The 21,480-nt window shown below is 49.1% G+C and overlaps 3 protein-coding genes across 6 annotated transcripts in view; all 3 read left to right on the forward strand.

Moving 5' to 3' along the window:
- Window positions 1–4,035, forward strand: part of PXN (paxillin) — a 43,847-nt gene extending 39,812 nt beyond the window's left edge. For all 4 annotated transcript variants that reach the window (XM_019727841.3, XM_019727842.3, XM_019727843.3 and 1 more), the window contains 3 exons: window positions 556–637; window positions 762–910; window positions 1,898–4,035. In XM_019727841.3, the coding sequence (XP_019583400.3) occupies window positions 556–637; window positions 762–910; window positions 1,898–2,164 (498 nt within the window). In that variant the 3' untranslated portion in view covers window positions 2,165–4,035. The remainder of the gene's footprint in view (window positions 1–555; window positions 638–761; window positions 911–1,897) is intronic.
- A 3,208-nt stretch (window positions 4,036–7,243) lies between these two features.
- On the forward strand, window positions 7,244–10,817 carry RPLP0 (ribosomal protein lateral stalk subunit P0). Its single transcript, XM_019727840.3, has 7 exons — window positions 7,244–7,401; window positions 8,497–8,672; window positions 8,785–8,872; window positions 8,997–9,143; window positions 9,260–9,445; window positions 10,055–10,195; window positions 10,584–10,817. The coding sequence occupies exons 1-7, from the start codon at window positions 7,348–7,350 to the stop codon at window positions 10,743–10,745; spliced, it is 954 nt and encodes a 317-aa protein (XP_019583399.1). The 5' UTR covers window positions 7,244–7,347; the 3' UTR covers window positions 10,746–10,817.
- Window positions 10,818–11,887: 1,070 nt separating this feature from the next.
- Window positions 11,888–21,480, forward strand: part of GCN1 (GCN1 activator of EIF2AK4) — a 53,652-nt gene continuing 44,059 nt past the window's right edge. The window contains exons 1-5 of the mRNA XM_019727839.3: window positions 11,888–12,026; window positions 16,250–16,352; window positions 19,467–19,530; window positions 20,051–20,182; window positions 20,644–20,752. Of these exons, the coding sequence (XP_019583398.3) occupies window positions 12,009–12,026; window positions 16,250–16,352; window positions 19,467–19,530; window positions 20,051–20,182; window positions 20,644–20,752 (426 nt within the window). The 5' untranslated portion in view covers window positions 11,888–12,008. The remainder of the gene's footprint in view (window positions 12,027–16,249; window positions 16,353–19,466; window positions 19,531–20,050; window positions 20,183–20,643; window positions 20,753–21,480) is intronic.

The raw sequence follows: 21,480 nt of genomic DNA on the forward strand, positions 1-21,480 counted from the left end.
TGGTGCCATCTGAGGCTCAGGGAGGTCACATCACATGCCCAGGCTCACACAGCTGGGAAACGGGGGCTGGGATTCAAACCCAACCCTGATGGCATGGCCTCCGAATGCACGTCAGGCAGCCCACCTTCCTCCCACCTCCCATCCCAGATTCCCTGCCTCAGAGACTCCCAGAGGTTAGGAGCCCTGCCCAAATAAATGGAGAGGAGGGTAAGTCTCTCCTCTCCTGCTGTGTGACATTAGGGAAATGCCTAGGCTCTCTGAGCCTAAGTTTTTTCACTTAGAGTCATAATGGAACCTATGACCTTGACTGCTTGTGAGGATTAAAGGAGAGAGCGTGTGCTTGGCATGTCACCTCCTTTAATAAGTCAGAATTCTCAGCGGTATTCAGAGCACAGTCAGGAGAGACCCCCATTTTGGCACTGTTTGCTCTTTCCTTGGCTGGGAGCTAGGGGTGGGGGTTATGTGGGAAGGATAGCCTTGCCTGTGAGTCTCAGTTGTAGGATCTGTCCAGTGGGGTGGCAGCTCAGCTCTTGACCCCACATTTTGCTTTCACAGAAAGTGGTGACAGCCCTTGATCGGACGTGGCACCCCGAGCACTTCTTCTGTGCCCAGTGTGGCGCCTTCTTTGGTCCTGAAGGTACAGACCAGCAGACTAGCTTGCTGCTCCCTGGGAGCACTGGGGGGTGGGGCTTTGCTGCTGGTGGAGCCAGGGTCTCCACCTCCGGAGGGCCTAACCCTGCCCCCCAAACCCCACTCCTTAGGGTTCCACGAGAAAGACGGCAAGGCCTACTGCCGGAAGGATTACTTTGACATGTTTGCGCCCAAGTGTGGCGGCTGCACCCGGGCCATCCTGGAGAACTACATCTCGGCCCTCAACACCCTCTGGCATCCTGAGTGCTTTGTGTGCCGGGTAAGGAGCCCCTGCCCCCGCATCTGGAGGCACCCAGAAGCGGGCAGTGGGAAGAGAAGGGCCCCCCTCACTGTGCTCTCAAGATCCAACTTGGTGGCCTCATTTGGGCTTATTAATGGGGTAAGCAGGCAGGGGGTACACTTCTTCAAGTCCAGGGGTTTTCTGGGACTGGTTACATTCGGGAGAAGGGCGTGTGAGAATTAAATGAGATAATGCAAGCATTTAACAGCCTCCATGGAAATGGGCATTGATTTCCAAACTGCAATCTGGGGGGCTGATGGGAGCCCACAGATGTGATCAGGGATCCAGCGAGGGTCTTCTGAGCAAATGGGTTTGGGAAACACTATTCACTGCAGGACTTTTCAGGGTCTTTTATACCTACATGTAAATCTCCACACGGGAATCTACTGTGTTTCCCCGAAAATAAGAGCTAGCCGGACCATCAGCTCTAGTGCGTCTTTTGGAGCAAAAGTTAATATAAGACCTGGTTTTATTTTAATATAAGACCTTATATGACATGACATGACATGACATGACACATAACATAACATGACATGACATGATAACATAACATAACATAACGCCTAATATAAGACCGGGCCTTATATTAATTTTTGCTCCAAAAGACGCATTAGAGCTGATGGTCCGGCTAGGTCTTGTTTTCGGGGAAACACAGCAGGATGCAGAGTTTGACCTTGGAACCCCTTTTTCAGCACCAGAGTTTTGGGGCACACCGTTACAGCCTCCTGGTTAAGTGCCCAGGAGTCAGACCTATGTTTGAATCTAGTCTGTGCAACGTAGTAGCTGCATGACGTCACTTGGTGCCTTAGTTGCCTCCTCTCTTGGGAGAATTCAGTGGTGTTTAGTGCAGCCCTTGGCACGTAGGAGATGCTTAGTCAGTGGGGGTCCTCACGAGTGTGACCATGACGTCTTCTGCCCTGGGCTGAGCCCCCTCCCCTCCACCTCACCCCCTCTTCCGCCTGGCAGGAATGCTTCACGCCATTCATCAACGGCAGTTTCTTCGAGCACGACGGGCAGCCCTACTGTGAGGTGCACTACCACGAGCGGCGCGGCTCGCTGTGCTCCGGCTGCCAGAAGCCCATCACGGGCCGCTGCATCACCGCCATGGCCAAGAAGTTCCACCCGGAGCACTTCGTCTGTGCCTTTTGCCTCAAGCAGCTCAACAAGGGCACCTTCAAGGAGCAGAACGACAAGCCTTACTGTCAGAACTGCTTCCTCAAGCTCTTCTGCTAGGCGCCCTTGTCACTCCATCCGCCCTGTCCCCTGGCCCAGCCTTCCCAACTGCTACTGTGACCCAGAGGCCTCGCCCAGGGGTGAAGGGCCAAGCCCGACTGAAACTGGAACCCGTGTCCTTGGCTGTGTAGGGTGGCAGGAGGGCCACGAAGGGTCCCGCCTGCTGTTCTCCCCCACCTGCCAGAACCTCTGGGCGTCCTCCCACCTCCTGCAGCTCTCCCCAGGCTGCCAGCTCTTCATCCTCCTTGGAGATGGGGGCTGGAGGCCCCACCCCACGAGCCTGCCTGGCCAGGCCAGCACCCCACACTGGAGCCATCTCTTACTCATATTTTGGCAGCGTAGCCAGGGGGAGGGCGGGCAGGGGCAGATGGGGTCTCTTTTTATCCTTATTTTCCCCTCGACCTAATTATCCTTGTTCTGAGAATAGTGGGGGACACCTGACTCCCTCCAGACAATGCCAGCATAAACCCATCCATCCAAGGGTTGAAGTGCCCAGGGGCCATGAAAGGTTCCTTGTGCTTCTCCTGCCCTTCCGGTCTCCCAAGGCCTGGGCGACTGCCCTCCACCCCCCATAACTGCTCTGATTCTACTGAGACAGGCCTCTCCAGCAATAATGTTTTATAGTCACTTCCTCCGTCTCTGGGGACGGCGTGAGGTGGGGCGTTTCACCTCGTGCCTGGACACTGTACCGACTGATTTCTACACTGAGGTTTGAATTCATATTCTGAGTTGCTTTTACTTCTCTCTACAAAATGATTTCGAAGAGATTTTAAAGACATCCCGTTTTATATTCTCCTCCTCATCCACTACCACTGGTCCTTGACAGTGGCTGTGGCGTGGGGTTTGCCTTGTACTGAGGGCTTGGGGTGGGGAAGCAATTTGTATTTTATTTTTTCTTAGCATAAGCAGGTGAACTGGGAGCAGCTCTGAGTCTCCCCTTCTTTAACTTCACGGCTCACCAGGACTGTTTTATAAACTGCTGTATTTTGAAACCCCTTCCTTACTACCCAGGCCAGCAAGCTCTTAACCGAAACTAGCCTAAGGGTATCTTGCCCTTTTGGGCCTAGAAGTCCGAACCTCATCCATCCTGTTCCTGAGGGAGGAGAAGGGGAAAGTACACTTTGGGGGTGCTGTTTCCTATCCAAACCATTAGGAGCGTCTGCTCCTCTATGAACTCTTTGGCATCAGAAAGAACCCACTGAACATTCTACGCCTCCTCAGTGCTTCTCTGGGGCTCCTTCTGCCTTCTCAGGAAAGCTGGTACCTGATTTTGACCATCGGTCTTATTGATTCCACTGGGCGCATCTCTTCCCCCAATTTCCTGCCCTCCCTGGAAACTGGAGGTCTGGGGAAAAGGGCCCAGGTTATTGCAAGGTCACCTGACAGGGTTCTGTACAGAGGCACAGGATCCTGCTGAAGCCATCGGAAGCCCCCAGAGCTCTCCCCCCCAAGGACGAAACAGGTGCAGGCAGGCCTGGGGCTCCCAGTCAGCAGAAAGTGGCCCAGTCAGGTCTAAAAGTAAGGAAGATCCAGACCACTCTGTTAGCCTCGTAGCAGATGCTGAGTTCCCTGGGGTCTCAGAAGAGGGTCCCTCCTTCATGGCAGGGCTGGGAGCAGCCAGGTCCGGGGAGGTCAGCTAGGCCCCTCCAAAGGTCTGACGTCTCCACTTCCACCCATAGGCCTTATCGCTCTGTTTACAGTGACCTCCCCCAGACCCCTCCTCTGGAGGACTAGGGTTTCTGGGGTCCACCCTCTGGGTCAATGGTTATTTGATTATTTGATTTTAAGTTTTTTCTCTGTAAACTTTTAACCTGGCTTTTCCTTATTTCAATTCCTGTGATTTATGCCAATAAAGTTTGCCATTATTTTAACCTGTGCTAGTGCCTTTTCTTTGTAGTCTGAGGTCACAGCTTAGTCCCAGAAGAGACCAAACCCTCCCCAGATTCACAAGGACCACAGTTTGAGGGTAAATCATTGACATTCCCTTGAGGCAAAAAGCCCTGAGGATGGGACCCCTGCCTCACGAGACACTTATCCGTGGCCACAGTTCCTCCTGCCTCCCTGTATGAGCTTTGTTGGTGGGGGAAGGCTGGGGAGCAGCCTTATTGGCCCCTGTGGGGGTGGGGATGCATACTTTGCCATGATTCCTGGAGGGCATCCTCACATAGACCTGTGGGTGGCTTACACTCACTTGCAGATGGGGAAAGAGGTTCAGAGAGGAGAACCAACATGCACAAGACAAACCTCTGAGTGCGCCCAGACAGGATGTGAACCCAGGGCCTGCCTCTGCCTGTGACCAGACACTCCCACCCCCACGTGCTGGCACAAGACCGGGTGTAGAACCTTCCCAACTGAAGGAAGTGGATTTACCATTGACTTGCTCTCTCCTGCCTCCTGGTGGTCATGTTCATATCTGCATGCTTCCTTCTTGCTCTTGTCAGAGCCAGAACTCCAGTCCTGGGCCCCACGGGAGCTTCCTGGACAGCTTTGTTACCCCTTAAGCTTTCACAGTTTCCCTGTTGTTTGGAATGGTCCTCCAAAAGCAGCATGTTGAATTGTCTGAACCCTGCCCATTTCCCAGTGACCTCAGAAGTGAAAATTACCTTTAACCCTCACCCAAAGATAAGTACTTGGTTTATTCTTAACAGCCCCTGTCGGATTTATTTTATTTATAGAAATGGATATGGTACACTTCCTGGTAATTTGCTTTTTCACTCACGGGTACTCTGTGAGTATTTTCCCGTGTCAATAAATAGACAGCTGCATCATTTTTTAATGGTTCCATAGTATTCCATTATATTGATGTACTACAATTAGAGATGATATTTATATCATCAGAGCAGGGATATCCTTGAAAAGGTACCACGTGAGTATGTGTATACTTGGCAAATGCATTTAGGGGGAGACACTCTCAGCGTTTGGAAGGGACTCCAGCATAGTGAGGCCCATGGGCTTTGAACTTGCTCCGAGATTTCAGTTTTGAAGCTATCATTTACTGACTGAGGGACTTGGGCAAATTATTTAACCTCTGTGTGAATTTTCTCATTGGAAATACTAAAAAGGAAGTACTAAAACTACCTCCTCAGGTGATGGTTGCAAAGATTAACAGCGGTCCATGTGCACAAAGTGCCTGGCACAATACTGAGCGTGCAGTAATGCCTTGTCATCAAAAAGGGATCTTAGCAGTAATCCACTCCAGCAGTTCTGGAAACCCATTCATCATCAGAGGCACTTGGAGCCTTTAACACAAAATACAGAGATTTCTAACTTGGTCAAGTGCAAAGGGTAGAGATAGGGAGAAACCCTTCTGCCCTAGGGTCTAAGCTCATTCTTAAAAATGTATTGATATACCACGATTGTTCAAATAGACGTTGAATGAATGTATGATAAAAGAAGCTAACATTTAGTGACTTCCTCCTGCATTCCAGGAACTGTGTTAATCTTAACACATATCTCATGGAATCCTTATAACAACTCGAGAATGTGGATACAGTCCCTGTTTTACGGCTAAGAAAAGGGAAGCAGAGTGTCTGCAAGGAGAGACCACTTCCCAAGATGACATAGATAGCAGGTCGCAGAGCTAGGATATGGATCCAGGTCATCTGACTGCAAACCCTGCATTCATTCATTCATTCAACAAATATTTATTATATGTCTACTATGTGCTAGGCACAAGGCAAAAATTTCTGCCTTGTGGAGCTTGCATTCTTGCAGGGACAAACAACAATGTAATAAACAAATTATATAGTGTGTTACAAGAGGTAGGTGCTACGGAAGAAATAGAGTAAGTGGGGAGTGGGAAAGGATTATTATTATTTTTTTCCAAGTCAAGTTGTCCTTTCAGTCTTAGTTGTGGAGGGCGCAGCTCACTCAGCTCCAGGTCCAGTTGCTGTTGCTAGTTGCAGGGGGCGCTGCCCACCATCCCTTGCCGTACTGGAGGAATTGAACTGGCAACCTTGTGGTTGAGAGCCCACTGGCCCATGTGGGAATCCAACCGGCAGCCTTCGGAGTTAGGAGCAATGGAGCTCTAACCGCCTGAGCCACCAGGTCGGACCTGGATTATTTTTTATTTTAACGTTTTTGTAATTTTAAATAGGGTAATCAGGGTAGGCCTCGTTGCGCAGGTGATATTTAAGCCAAGACTAAATGGAGGCGTTAAAGCAGCAAGGAGCCTTCCAGGAAGAGGGACGAGCTAGTGCAATAGCCCTAAAGCGGGCAGACGCATCGTCTGGCTGGAAGAGAACGAGTCGGTAGAAAAATAGGAGAAGAGATTGTAGGGGTAGAGTTGGGGAGCAGATCATGTAGGGCTTTGTAGGTAGTTTAAGTTTTCGGCTTTTTACTTTGAGGGAAAGGAGAGCCTTTGAAGAATTCTCAGCAGATTCTCAGAGGAAATGATCCGACTTAGGTTTTAAAGGGTCCTTCTGTTTTGGCGGGGCTTCGAAAAACAAACTGTAGAGGAGACAAGAGACCATTCTGTTTGTAAAGCATGTGCAATTATTTCTTAGTTCCACGTCATCCTCTTTATTTTGCGACATGCACAGGTGGTGGGGCAACGGTTTACCCGTAGTTCACAAACTCCAGCGCCTACACAAAAGCAGCTCCAGCCCAGCAGAGGGAAGCAGCTCTGAGAAAGCTTCTCCGACACAAAACAGCCCATCCTTAACTTCCTTATTTAGAGGCGGTTTCCCGTAGGCTGGAGTGGCAGCGATATCACCCAATGGATGTCTCTATCAGGTCTGCTGTGCGAGACAAGAGTCGGCGCCAGCCAATAGACCGGGGCGCTGTCCGCGCCTTATGATTGGCCGGTTCGTCCACATATAAAAGTTGCGCGCCGGCGTGCGGCCTTCCTCTCGCCAGGCGTCCTCGTGGGAGGTTCGTGCGGCCGCCGAGTGGTCCGGGGAACTGGCGGCAGGAAAAATGGGTGTCTTTGGTGGGGGCGACTTGTGGGCCGCGCAATTCAGGCCTGTTCGGCCTGGGGCCTCGGCGGCGGCTCGCGCTCCCCGAGAGGCGGCGGCAGCCCCAGGCCAGGCCAGCGGGCGCTCACGCGTGGCCTGCTCGGCGTAGGCCGCGGTCTTGGAGCCTGGCGGGGCGGTGGGGACGGGTGTTGGGTGTCTGAGTACCCTTTCTCTCCTCAGTGACATCGTCTTTAAACCCTGCGTGGCAATCCCTGACGCACCGCCGTGATGCCCAGGGAAGACAGGGCGACCTGGAAGTCCAACTACTTCCTTAAGATCATCGTAAGTGCGGGGTGGGTCGCGGCCGCCCATTAAGCCACCTCGGCCCTCAGCTCTAACACGTTGGGACAATCAGCTGTCATGTGCCAAGCGCATACTAGGTATCACCTGCTGAGTTAAGTCATTTCAGGCAAATCTCAATCTTAAAATTTCCTGAGACGTATGGTCCCCTTGCCCAATTGGTGCAGGTAAACAGGTTCAGGTGGGTTAAGTGGCTCCTAAGATGATAGCATTTGTACCGTGGTTTGTCTGGCTTCCAGATATCGCTCATTGTACTTTTACTCCTGTCTCCATCTTTGGAGAAGGTCTGAGGCAATGAGTGACTCATAAAACAAGTTGTGGCATATTTAGGTCTCGTCAGTCAAGAAACCCAGTGTCCAATTAATGTTAATCTTCAGGAAGGCCTTGATGTGGGTCTACCCTGCCCAGAAATTCTGACCATGCTGTTCTTCGTGCATTAGGCTGCATTGTGGAGCTTTGTCTTAAGTCCTCCCTTATTTATCATGGAGGTTTTCAGACACAGTGCTCAACAGAAATGTACAAGCATAACCACAAACTAAATACTTCAAGTAACGCTCTTTGTTCTATTTGCTTTATGTTGTGTTTCGAATGCTGTAAATCTAACCTTACTTGGAAGAGGTTTTGTTTTCTGTTAACTCAGCCATTTTAGTGAATCAGGAATTAAAAAACTTTATCAAATATATGGTGATGGAAGGAGAACTGACTGGGTGGTGAACACACAATGGGATTTATAGATGATGTAATACAGAATTGTACACCTGAAATCTATGTAATTTTACTAACAATTGTCACCCCAATAAACGGGAAAAAAGAAAAAAAATTAAACTTTTTTGATTGAACGTGTGAATCCAATTTTCACCATTCATACTCAGCAAGCAAGTCTTGGACAAATCTGGCAGTGCTACAACTCAGCTGGCTCCTAGTGGGAGGAATGGGCCCAATCTCTCAGTCACTTCCAAAGCATAGGAGGAGGGGGATGAGGTGGAAACCAGCTATTGGGGGGTTTGGGTTCTCCTGATCCCCCCCCCCCCTTTTCCCTTCCGTTAAACTTTGCTTGTTTCTGGCTTGTTTTCATAGCAACTTCTGGATGATTATCCAAAATGCTTCATTGTGGGAGCGGACAATGTGGGCTCCAAGCAGATGCAGCAGATCCGCATGTCCCTGCGCGGGAAGGCGGTGGTGCTGATGGGCAAGAACACCATGATGCGTAAGGCCATCCGAGGGCACCTGGAAAACAACCCGGCTCTGGAGAAGTCAGTTCATTCTTTGGGCATCTTTGTCTTTCCTCCTCTGTGCCCTTCTCCCTTTTCCTGGAGAAGAATGCGGCTGAAAGGTGACCGTCTCTCTGTAAACTTCTCTTTGTAGACTGTTGCCTCATATCCGGGGGAATGTAGGCTTTGTGTTCACCAAGGAGGACCTCACTGAGATCAGAGACATGCTGCTGGCCAATAAGGTAAGAGGAGAAACAGGTCGGCCTAAGAGACCTTATCCATTTGCGTTCCTTAAAGGCAAAACTGACCACGCTCAGGATGTATTTGTGGAGAGAAGACTTCTCAACGTTTCTTGTTTTTGTTAAGGTGCCAGCTGCTGCCCGTGCTGGGGCCATTGCTCCTTGTGAAGTCACTGTGCCAGCCCAGAACACTGGTCTGGGGCCCGAGAAGACCTCCTTCTTCCAGGCTTTAGGCATCACCACTAAAATCTCCAGGGGCACCATTGAAATCCTGGTGAGTGGAACCTGGCTTACCAGTGCTAGTCAGGCCGGTAGTGGGGGCTCCCCTGGGTGGCCATGGATCTGCTGGATGTTTGGGTGTTAACTGCCGACTGTTACCTTGTTCTTCAGAGTGATGTGCAGCTGATTAAGACTGGAGACAAAGTGGGAGCCAGCGAAGCCACCCTGCTGAACATGCTCAACATCTCCCCCTTCTCCTTCGGGCTGATCATCCAGCAGGTGTTTGACAATGGCAGCATCTACAACCCGGAAGTGCTTGACATCACAGAGGAAACTCTGCATGCCCGCTTCCTGGAGGTACACGGCGCCCATTCCAGGCCCTTCTTACATTAATGGTTGAGAACGTGTCTAGCTTCAGACTGAATCCTGGCCATGTAGTTGAAAGCAGCTTGTGTAACCAAGGACAGTTGTTTAATCTGCCTACCTCAGTTTCCTCGTCTGTCAAATGGCAATAACTATAAGATTGTTGAAGATGAATGAATGAATGAGGACAAAGCCTTAGAACATTACTGGCCACATAGTGAGGGTTAGTCTAGGACCTGCGACAAAACATGAGGTTTACTCTCACTACTTTATGGAAATCACACTAGTGGATAAAAAATTCCCATCTGGGGTTTAACATTTTTCTCTCATGGAACTCAACAGTTAAGTGAACAATTTATATTTTCTTCACAACAACATGGTGACTTTTGAAGTAAACACCATCATTATGGTGGTATAGGGAATACCCATGTCGGGAATAAATTACTGGGTCTGAATTGCCCTGTGAGAAGCATTTGGTGTGAGGGGAAGTGTCCTGTGTGAGATGCTCACCTAGCAAGTCTTGTCTGCCATTGAGCTTTGCTTGGACTTCACTGTATTTTCTCTACGATATCACCTAACATGTATTTTTCCCTCCCTCCACAGGGTGTCCGCAATGTTGCCAGCGTGTGCCTGCAGATTGGTTACCCAACTGTTGCATCAGTACCCCATTCTATCATCAATGGATACAAGCGGGTGCTGGCTTTGTCTGTGGAGACTGATTACACCTTCCCACTTGCTGAAAAGGTAAGAAACCTACCAGGACCACAGTGGGCTTGGCCTGAAAGGGAGATAAAGGACAGCCTGCTTGAGTGAGTGCTCTTATGGTCATAATTTACATGGCAGATACGTTTTTAAAAGTAGACTTGAGAAGTGGGAGGGGGGCAGGGGAGGTGTGTCCTTGACTTTAGAAATGACAAGCGGCCCTAAGAGGGGTTAGTTAAGGGGTTAGAGTTGGGCCGAAGCTCACCAGGCCATACCCAAGGTGTTGCCCTCCCTCGTCACTTCTAGAGAAGGCTTTACTGGCTTGGAAGTTGTTGGTTATTAAACTAGAGCTCTGCAAAGGCTGACGGGCTGTGGGTAGTAGGGGCTGTGGATGACTGGTTTGACCATGAACTTTTCCCTGTCGCTTCAGGTCAAGGCCTTCTTGGCTGATCCCTCTGCATTTGTGGCTGCTGCCCCTGTGGCCGCTGCCACCACTGCCGCTCCTGCTGCTGCTGCCGCCCCAGCCAAGGTTGAAGCAAAGGAAGAGTCGGAGGAGTCGGACGAGGATATGGGATTTGGTCTCTTTGACTAATGCCCAAAAAGCAACCAACACAGCCAACTTTATTTGTGAAACAAGGAAAATAAAGGCATACTTCTCTTAAAAGTTTCTGGACTCTTTCTTCATTTTGTATATTTTGAGGTTTACCATATTGGTGTATGCGAGAAACTATAAAGCCATGGTAAAATCCTAGAGTTTTTTTTGGTGTTGACATTTGGGTCCTCTTTGTAAGTGAAGTACTTTTCTAGCATCTGATACTTTCACTAGGCCCAGCTTTAACTGTCTTTTTATTATACCAGAATTCTTACTTCTGTGGCCACTTGCCCACTAGCCTGTGGGTCTAAGATACTTGAGGTAGGTTTAGTGTGAGTTGAGATAATCACTCAATGAATGCCAGAGTTTTCTAAACGATAGTGCTCCAATTCATGAGTAGGTGGTGACCACTTACAGAGAAAACATCTGATTGCTGAAAGGAGGGTGGGTGTTGTCTTACAAATCTGTACTGGGTCATGATGTAAATATATTTCTTGAAACTAGGTCTCTGGTCAAAAGTTTGAAAGCCGTTAATAGAAGGCCAGCAACTAAGCTGTGCCGACCCCTTTCTCTAGTCTGGAATAGAGTTGACAGATCTGCACACAATAAAATTCAGACAACTCTGAACCCTGAGGGCCTTTTCCTTCCTCCAGCCTGCCACCCTCTAGCCGTGGGTTAAGCTGTCAGCCTGGAGCATCCAGCATTTCTCCAGGGCAGGCTCCTCGGAGTTCCTGAATCCTTCCCTGACAGCCGTATTACCCTTGTTTTCTAACTCCTACATCGTGTTACAGATTCTTTGGGGACAAGACACTACGTAGTTCGCTGTCTCCCTTTTCCTAGCTCAGTTCCTGCCATCTAGGAAACGCCACATTTCTGTAAAGAACGGTTTTCGCTCATGAAGGTCCCACGTGGGGGAGTCCGGGCTGAACCTGCGGACTCCAGTGAATTGGAGGATGCAGGGCGGTCTCACTGCGTTACAAATCCCCAAGAGACTCGTTTCCCACGAAGCCTGGCTGAGAAGGGCACCGGGATCCCGGGGCTGAAGAGCGGGTCCTGGGGAGGAAGCCTTGATCGTCCCCGGCGCCGGGCCAGGCAATGGAACCAGCTGTCCGCCTCCAAGCCCGGGGGTGCGGCAGTGACCGCCGTCCCGCCCGGGGGCGCCAGGCCCTGGCCCCAGCGCACTCCTGGCCTCGCCCTGCCGCGTGGGCCCGCGCTGTGACCCGGAAGCACTCCGGAAGCGGTTCCGGTGTCAGCGCCGGTAGGATGGCGGCGGACACGCAGGTGAGGCGGGCAGCTGTGGGGCCAACGCGGCCGGCGAGTGGGCGCGGACGGCGGCCGCCGGGCCGGACCCCTCGTGCCGCTAGTCTAGAGATTCGGGGGGCGGCAGCTGTGGAGGGCGCAGCGTCGAGGCTGCCTCGGGCCGGTTCCTCACAGCTCCGGTTGCGGGTCCGGCCCGGCCCCTGGCCCGGGGGGCTCAGACCGACCCTGGGCTCGAGTCAGGGTCTCCGGCCTCGGCTTCGGCAGGTGGAGCCCATCGAGGCCCTTCCCGGCCCTGGAGTAGCAGAAGCTCCCCTTTCCGAGACTCTGGTTCATTTCTGCCAAGCCACCGGCAGTGAGCCCGGCCAACACCAAGTCTTTCTTAAACTTAACATTCAGCAAATGTTTTTGGAGCACCTACTACGTGCAGGGACTTACAGCATAGTCTTTGGATTCATACCGATCGAGTTTGACTCCCAGCTCGTCGATTTCTGAGAGTCTTGGCCAGTGACTTACCTTCGCCAAGTCTGTCTTTTCATCTATTAAATGAGGTTAAAATAATACCGATCCGATAGGGTTGTTGTGAGGATTGAATGGGCTAGAGTGGGGCTCCTCGTAAGTTGCTTGTTATTCGTAGGTCCAAGGTTAGATGAAAAATACTACCTAAGAAGAGTTTTCTCATCCTCGAGTGTTACCTGTGGGTACCTTGTAGTTCAGGGGAGGACGTGGGGAAACCTTTTTGTTTCAGCCTCGTTTGTAGTTGTGTTTTAGAGCGAAAATACAATATTAAGGGAAAAAGAAGCAGGTGTCTAAAGGACAGCTTGGCTCCCTTGGGTCTGCAAGGTGAGGAGATGAATTCATTATGATATGGTGGCCCTGGTGCCAGAGTGACCACTTAACCGGAACGTTCAAAGGATACTTATTGAACGTATCCTGTGCAAGAGCCTGGTATTTTGTTTCAAGTTGTGTTATTTGGAAACCTTAGTCTGTTGGGTATTTCTAAAGGAGTTGGGGGGAACACATATTAGATGTTTAACATTAATACTCAAGTGCAAAAACAAGTATCTCTAGAGCTGTGTTCAATATGGTAGCCACTAGCCATGTGGCTAATTAATAGCCAAACAGCTACTTAAGTTAGTTACAATTAATGAAATTAAAAATTGATTTGCACTAGCCACATTTCAGTGCACGGGTAGCCGCATGCGGCTAGTGGTTACTGTATTGGGTAGTGCAAAAGAACATGTCCCTCATCACAGAAAGTTCTAGTGGACAGTGCTACTCTGGAGAGAAACCTGTGAACTTGAAAGCTGTTTGCATCTGATCCCACCAACCCATGACTTTTCTGAAGGATCTTAGTGTGCTCATTCTCAGTGTTGTTCTGACAGGGTCTCAAGTGGGTAACATTCATTTTCTGATTAAGAAAGAAAAGAGCCTTGAAGCTGAAAAGCTCTTTCATTTTTGTGACGGAAACTATAGACAGGAATTTAATATTATCGTGGAAAGACAGCTGTGTGGGAATTCTAGGTAGAGGGTAGATTGTATACTTGGTGTACTTTTGCTGTCTCTTCAAATTTCAGGAAAACTAGTAAAGGGTTTAAAAAAGTCCCACAAGGGTTGGGAGAATAAGGAATAGAAAACAGCAGCTAACTTTTAGAAGCTAGAAAGTGATGAGTGGGAAAGGATTTAGCAGACAGGAGGAATATGAGTCCTAAGGCAACATTTAAGAAAGCTGTGAACCAACCGGATTTACATTTTGGAATCTCTGACAGATGGGAAAGGGGGGTATCAGCTAACCTCTGGGAGTAAGGATGAGTGGGTGGGGCTAAATTAAGAGAATTAGTTGAAAGCCTTTTTCAGATGCAGTCAGACCCCCCAGCTTTCTTTCTCCACCTTGACAAAGGACTGGATGTTTTCTGTCTTGAGAGTGTAAAACGGGATCACTGGGCGGACTAGTGCAAGAGGTCCAATAGCCAAGGAAATCATCAAGAAAATGATTCCAGAAACGTTTCCTGAACTGTGTTCCAGACCAAAAAATGCTCGGCCCAGTGGATGAAAATAGACTCACAACAAAGCACATTCATGTGAAATTTTAGAACCCTGGATACAAAGAGAAGATCCTAGAAACTTCCAGGGAGAAAAATCAGGTCTCATACAAGGATCAAGAATTGGAATGGTGTTGGACTTAACACTGAAAGCTGGAACTCGGTGGAGAAATGTCTCCAGTCTTTTGAAGGAAAATGATTTCAACCTAGAATTCTGTATCTAGACTAACTTAAATCAAGTGTGAGGCTAGAACATTTTCAAACTTGCAAGGACTTCACAAAAGGGAGCATGTGTTTCGCCCAAACACAAGAACGATTACATTTTCAGGGTGATAAAACTGCGAGGCAGCTATGGAGGATGAGCTACCAAATTGGGGCCGGTCAGAAGGCGTTGCGAGAGCCTTCTTTAGGAAGATGGAATTTGGTAGAATACCTGATCTTCCCAAATGTATTGAGATTTAGACACGAGGCAAAAAGTTTAGGATTGAATTACTCATTAGAACAGGTAAAACAAAGGGAGGTGAGGTGGCAAAGGGCAAAGATTAAGTCCAGGGTTCATTAAAAAGCTCTGCAGAACAGTAAACACAGTTTATTAAACGGAAGTTGAATACTATTTTCATGTAATGTAAACACTGACTAGTGAGCCCGTATTATGAAGCTGAGGAATTATATTGGGGAAGTGGGGAGGGTGTGTGGTGGGCTTGGAGAAGGAAAGCGCTATGGTGGAAAGGCAATACTGAAAAATCAGCAAATAGCCCCACAAATTATTTAGAGATACGGAGATAAGTACCAAAATAATCAGCTAGAATTCGTGAAAGAGGTTGCCTTTGGGGAGTAAGGGCAGGGGACTGGTTTTTATAGCAAAGTTCCCAGAACTCTTTGACTTTGATTCTTTAATTATATGCTTATATGACTATAAAGACAAAAGACAATACATATTAAAACTAAATCATTTATGTAGAAGACAGTTTTGGACATGAGTTTGTTCATTGCCAATAGAATTATATCAGGGATTTAAGTAGAAGAAAAACAGCATTTTATTTCTCTATGTACCCTTGAATCTTATTTTACTAGTAAGGCCTGTCTGTGAAATACACTCAAAAGAAAAAGATGACGGCACCGGTGTGTTAGTTACTTCACCTTGTTATGCCCTGTTCTACTCGTGTATCCATGACCTGCCCACTTTGTAGTTTGTAGAATATTGCTCAGGCGCAGATTCAGGAATTTTTGCAAATTGCCCTTCTCTCTGCGTGGGGGATGCAGCTGTGGTAACTTGGATGGTGGTTGAAAACTGAAGACTTGCTAGCATCAGTTTACAGACATACAGGTTTCAGGTTTAGTTTCGGAAATGCAGGTGCTGTGTGAGCAATGGCTTCCCCTCTTGGAGTTAGTTCCTTCGTCACCTGTAAGATGGGGATGCTGCTGCCGACCTCAAAGGCTAGTTGGTAGCAGTAGCTGACTTTGTCCCCGGGATGAGAGTAAATGCTCTGCATACATGATCTCACGTATATATAGTCATATGAGCCATAACAGTCGTGAGGTAGGTACTAGGATCTACGCTGTATCCATGGGGAAACTGATGATCAAAGAGATGACATAATTTGAGTGTCCCCAGGTAGTAAGAGGCAGAGCTGGGATTCAATCTCACCTTTTCTTCTTGTGCTATGCTATTGACTTGCCAGAGTACTGACATTCCCCTTTGGGGAGGTTTACATGAGATAATATAAAGGGAACATTCATGGCACGTAGTAGGTCTTCACTAGAATTTGCATAATCCCGAATTCATTTTTTTCCTGTCCTAAGGTTTTGCCTTTTGTCTTGCCTCTTTTTGCCAAAATGTAAGTAGTAAGGTATATTGCTAGTTGATGGGTTAGGTTAAAGCAGCACATCTCAACTTGGGGTGATTTTGCCCCCCAGGAGACATTTGATGACATCTGGAGACAATTTGGATCGTTACATCTGGGGTGGAAGGAGTGGAATGCTGCTACTGGTATCTAGTGGGTAGAGGCCAGGAGCGCTGGCCTCAATCTATAAAGATAGATCCCACAACAGAGTTTTCTGGCCTTAATTGTCAGTAGTGCGGAGGTTGAGAAACCCTGGGTTCCAGAGCTTGTCACAATTTTGCATCTCCCTTCCCGGCGCATACACACTCATTGTTTTGTAGTCTGACTGGTGACATTTTCTCTGTGGGTTTGGTCTTCACAGGTTTCTGAGACACTAAAGCGTTTTGCAGGGAAGGTGACAACAGCCAGTGTGAAGGAACGGAGAGAAATCCTCAGTGAACTGGGGAAATGTGTTGCTGGAAAAGGTATTTGTTTTCCATCCATATGGCCTAGAGACGATTTCATTTCACAATACATTGTGTTTTCTGTTTAGGACCATCGCCTTCTTTTCCCCTCGCAACAACTTCTACCTTCGCGTTCTGTATTTGCTCGTTATAATCTGCATTGTAATAGATGGATTAGAGAGTTTATCCATTTAGGTGCCAAAGCTTTTTACAGTTTTAACCTTTTTGATTGGAAACAGTTCTAAAAGATACCAACAGTCTTTCTTAAGTAATTTACTGGTGCAAAAACATTTTCTTTCTGACTTGGGGCATGATTTTTCCCAGTCTCTCTTTCATGGAAGTCAGCAAGATGGTAACTGTGATTGGCCAGTAAAGGACTCCAAGGTGAGATACGTCTAGGAGATGCCATATTTTCCAGTGTCCTCTGGAAGAGTCACAACATATACCAGGAAGGTGTTTTAATTTTAGTGAGCTTTCTTTAATCCCATGTGTTCCTTGAACCTCTCTTTGTTTAAAACCTGTTTAGGGTCTGGGGAACACATTTTAGGAAATGCTGAGCACATACTGTCATTCTGATTTTGGACCATAACTGAGGGTTATCCCTGTGACCTGTTGGGATGTGTAAAACTAGTTTGCTGGCATCTAATAAATTAGTTTTTGAGTTTCTTTTTGGTGTGTTTTTGCTGTGTGGCAGCAGTTTTCACAGTGGGGTCCTTAGGCCGGCAGTGCCAGCATCACCTCAGACCCTGAGATACAAATTCTCAGCTCCACCCCAGCAGCTCTGATTTCGAAATCCTGGGGCTGGAGCCCAGCATCTGTGTTGTAACAAGCCCTCTCAGTTATTCCATTGTTCGCTGACGGTCGAGAACCATGGCTGTGTAGAGTTGGGTCTCCCTTTCTTTCAGCTTTCACCTCTTATTAGTCAAGAGCCTAATTTCTACCAGTCTTTCACTCAAGTTCTCGTTTGCTGCTTCTGATCTACTGTTGCCTGGTAACATACCCAAGCTTGTTAAAGTTGTGTGTAAATGAAGTAAATTGCTCTTTGTGAGCTTCTAAGAGATTCTCCCATGTGTTAATGCTTTAGTGTCTGACTTTTATGGCACCATCAAAAGTCTTTCTGGTCACTTTTCTCAACAGGGTTCTAGAAAAGGCTGCCATGTAACCAGTTACTAGCTATACACACCTGAACTATAATGGTTGACTCCCTGCTAAATGACTGCTGAATACTACACTTTCCCCCATTTTATGGAGTAAGGAGTTTGACTTGCATGGGTGAAGTTTATGAACCCCTCCAGACCTTTTCAGCGAGATTTTACTCTTCAGTCACCCTGAAATTCTACAATTCAGGGCGAATTCTGTTTGTAAAATGTTGGTAGCCTTTGACGTGCTAGCTGACTGTGGGAAGGTAACCACCCCCTCGTGAAGTTGTTAGTTCTCAGTTTTCCAATTCGCACAGTGGTCATTATTGTGGCCCCTCCTTTTGTTAGGGTAGCAGATAACCAAGTGCGTTCACCAAAGGTGGGGTGAGATGTTTTCAGCCAGGCTGAGGAGTTGAAAACCTTAGAGCTGTCTAACCCTAGATGCACGCGGTCCACATGGCTCGGCCCAGCCTGGCCCTGTGACCTCGCTGATGCTCACCTCCTTCCTGCCTTTATGTACCTGAACCCTGAGTCTCGCTGTTGCAGCATCTCCTGTGCCTAATCTTCCCAGTTACAGGGTCTAATTAGCAGTCAGTGATGAAGGGCTCGGCTCTGGGTCAGACGGGCTTGCATTCTAGCCATGGCTTTGCCCCTTACAGGCTGCGAGACCTGTAAGCTGCTTAAGCTGTCTGAGCCTGACCTGCTGTGAGCATGGAGATAGCAGCGGAGCCTCCCTCCCGGGGTTGGTGGGAGGAGTAAGTGAGAGCATGATGGACGGTGCTTAACACAGTGCCGGGCTCTGGTGAGCTTAGGTGTATACGAGCTGTTATTAGTACTGTTCTCTTAGCTACAACCTGTCTCTGACCTCAGTTACTCTTTTCCTCGGTTACTGCAATAGCCCCAATCCAGTGGACCGATCCAGGGTCCTGGGCCCTGGGGGAACTGGGTCCCTGCCCCTCCTTCACTTCCCTTCCATCAGGTGGTGCCTGAAATGTGAGGCACTGTGCCAGCCCTTCGTGGTGAGGCACTGTGCCAGCCCTTCGTGGTGAGGCACTGTGCCAGCCCTCCTGCTGACACTGCCTTCCACGTTAGTCTGTCCTATACTGCAGCGTACATTTCCCTCCTCAGACCTTCTCCCTTTTGTCTGCGTGCTTCAGTCTGGCTGTCCAATACGGAGCATTATTGTTCAACCAAAGTTTCTCTTTCACTCAGCTGGCCTGCTCGGTTTCCTGGGCCTCGGTTTCTTCATCTTAAAATATGCTCAATCACAGAACCCACCTCCTGGGGATTAAATGAGTTAATGTGTGGGAACTGCTTAGAGCCTGGCCTGGCAGCCTGTGAGGGTTTTATTATTCCTCCTCGTGTGTCTTGAAAAGGCATTATGCATTCTTACCCCTGCACTTTTGCTCACGTTAACACCACATGGCATGGATGTCCCTCTCTTTCCATTTTCCCATAGCCTCCTAATCTATCTATCAGGCCAAGCGTCTGTGTCCTTAAAACCTTCAGAAACCACTCAAGGTACAGGTGTTCTTCCTTTTCCGATCCTCATAGTACTTAAATTTTGGTCCTAGGTTTTAGAACCATTTATTAGACTATACATAAAGAAAAGTGCACATATAAGGGAACAGCTCACTGGATGCCTGCAAACAGCTCACTGGATGTTTGCACTCACAGGTGCAAACACACCTGTGCGTCCAGATCAAGAAGCAGAATAGTCCCAGCATGCCAGCACCACACTCGACAGCACGTTAAATTTTGAGGCCATTGTATTGCCTTAGTTTCATTCATGTAACAGTTGTCCACCTGAGAGCTTTTCTATACCAGGTGTTTTCCGAGAGTCCTGTTTTGCCATTGCTTTTTCCTCTTGGCAATTGTCTGTCAAACAAATGGGGCACGTGCAGTGGGCAGAGAGCATGTCTGACAGTGCCTGGCTGAAGCAGATGCTCACGAAGCAGCTCTTATTGACTGATCGCTGGGTGACCTTTGCTTTCAGATCTGCCAGAGGGAGCAGTGAAGGGGCTCTGCAAGTTGTTCTGCTTGACTCTGCATCGATACAGGTGAGTCCCAACCAAAGGCCCAGTGTCGGAACACTTGGTGCAGAGAGGTGGTTCGAGCCCAGGCTTTGGAGCCTGACTGCCTGGGTCCAAACCTGGGCCATGTCACATCCTAGCTGTTGGATCCTGGGCAAGTTACTTAACCTCTCTGTGCCTCAGTTTCCGCATCTGCAGACTGGGCGTGATGCTATCAGCTACCTGATAGGTGGTGGTTAGTAAGTGTGACGTGGCAGAACAGGGCCTGTCACGCCGTGAGTGCTCAGGCCGTATGCTGTCATCAGTCATGCTTGTGAAAGCGCTTGGCCTTGGTGTTGCCCTTACACCCTTCATGGCTCATTTGCCCTCATTAGCTACTTCCAGAATTCCCGGAGGTGGATTTATCTACTTATTTCCTAATCGCATCATCTGTGATGCCCTGGAATACAGTGCAGCCCGATTTTCCTGAGGAGACCAGCATTGGCCTGAGCCTTCTTGCCTTTGCACCACGTCCACGGTTCCCCCTTCTCTCCTTTCTTCCCTCTAGAGATGCAGCCTCCCGCAGGGCCCTGCAGGCAGCCATCCAGCAGCTGGCTGAGGCCCAGCCAGAAGCCACTGCTAAGAACCTTCTGCACTCTCTGCAGTCTTCAGGCATTGGCTCCAAAGCAGGTGTCCCCAGGTGAGATGTAAAGGTGGTGGCCCGCTGGGGGTTGGTGGCGTCCCACTCGGGAGAATCCGGTGCCGGTGAGCTGTACTGAGTCGCTCTGAGCATGCCCGACTCTTTCCCTGGGCAACTCAGAATGGCGCCCAGTTTGCCTTCCGAATGGAGGGAGGAGCCAGGGTGGCAGGCTGTTTTGAGGGGAAAGCAGTTGCCCACCAGGCAGTGAATGGGAGGAGCTGTCTTTGTTTTTGTCTCTATAGCTGTGAGTGCCACGAGATGGCAGTTTAGCTGGTGAGGCCTGCATTCCTTGTCCTGAATTGTCACAGATGATTTCTGGGGAGCTGGTTCCAAGGTCTGCCCAGGTGTAGGTCACAGGAGGGTCCTACGTCCCGTGCAGGGCCTTGCGGTGACCATGTGTCTTTAAGATGGAGGCTGCAGCTCTGCCCTCACCTCTCGCCTGCCCTCCCTGCCCTCTGCAGTAAGAGCAGCGGCTCGGCCGCCCTGCTGGCCCTGTCCTGGACCTGCCTTCTGGTGCGCATTGTCTTTCCTTCGAGAACCAAGCGGCAGGGAGACATCTGGAACAAACTGGTAGGTTCCTCGGGTCTTTGGAGTAGTGATGGTCAGCTCTCTGCAGAGTTGGGACATGTTCAGGCACCTTCTCTGTGCCAAGGGCTCTTCTCGGTGCCAGGTCTCAAGGTGTGTGACTTTGCTGGGTGGGCATGAGTGCAACATAGTAACGTTCATCGATTTATCAACTATCTTTGAGCTGCTCAGTGTCAGGCATGGGGCTCGGCACTGGGGTTACGGTGATGAGCAAGGACACGTGGTCCCTGCCTTCATGGTGACTGTGGAAGACGTGACAGGCCAGAAAACAGGTAATCTGGAAAACACACCGAAGTAAAGGAAGCATTTTGGTTTTTTTCCAGCTTTTCACTCCTTTCCCTGTGCTTGGATTTCAGTGTTGAACCAGCTCACAGAATACAACTCAGGCCTCGTGTTTTGGTCCTTAAATTCTCTCCTCCCATTCTACGCTGACTCCTCCCACTTCCCCTGCCTTGCCTTCCACTAAGCTGAGATGGCCACTAGGCCAGGTTGGGCGGCCCTTTTGGATGTCTAGGTGTGCTTAGTGGTGGGTAAGAGGAACGTCCTGTGGCTTAGTGAAAAGGAGTCTGAGGATCTTGGTGTGGGCCTGGAACTTGGCCGTGAGATTTGGCTGACTGCTTCTGAGCTGTGTCCTCATCTCCCCTGTCCACCTCCAAGAATTGTCAGGAAGATGGGCCGAGACGAGGTGTGAAAGGACTGTAGAAACTCAAAGA

Source organism: Rhinolophus sinicus, chromosome 9 (genome assembly GCF_057876585.1).
Source record: "Rhinolophus sinicus isolate RSI-liver-muscle chromosome 9, RSI-T2T, whole genome shotgun sequence".
Classification (NCBI taxonomy): Eukaryota; Metazoa; Chordata; class Mammalia; order Chiroptera; family Rhinolophidae; genus Rhinolophus; species Rhinolophus sinicus.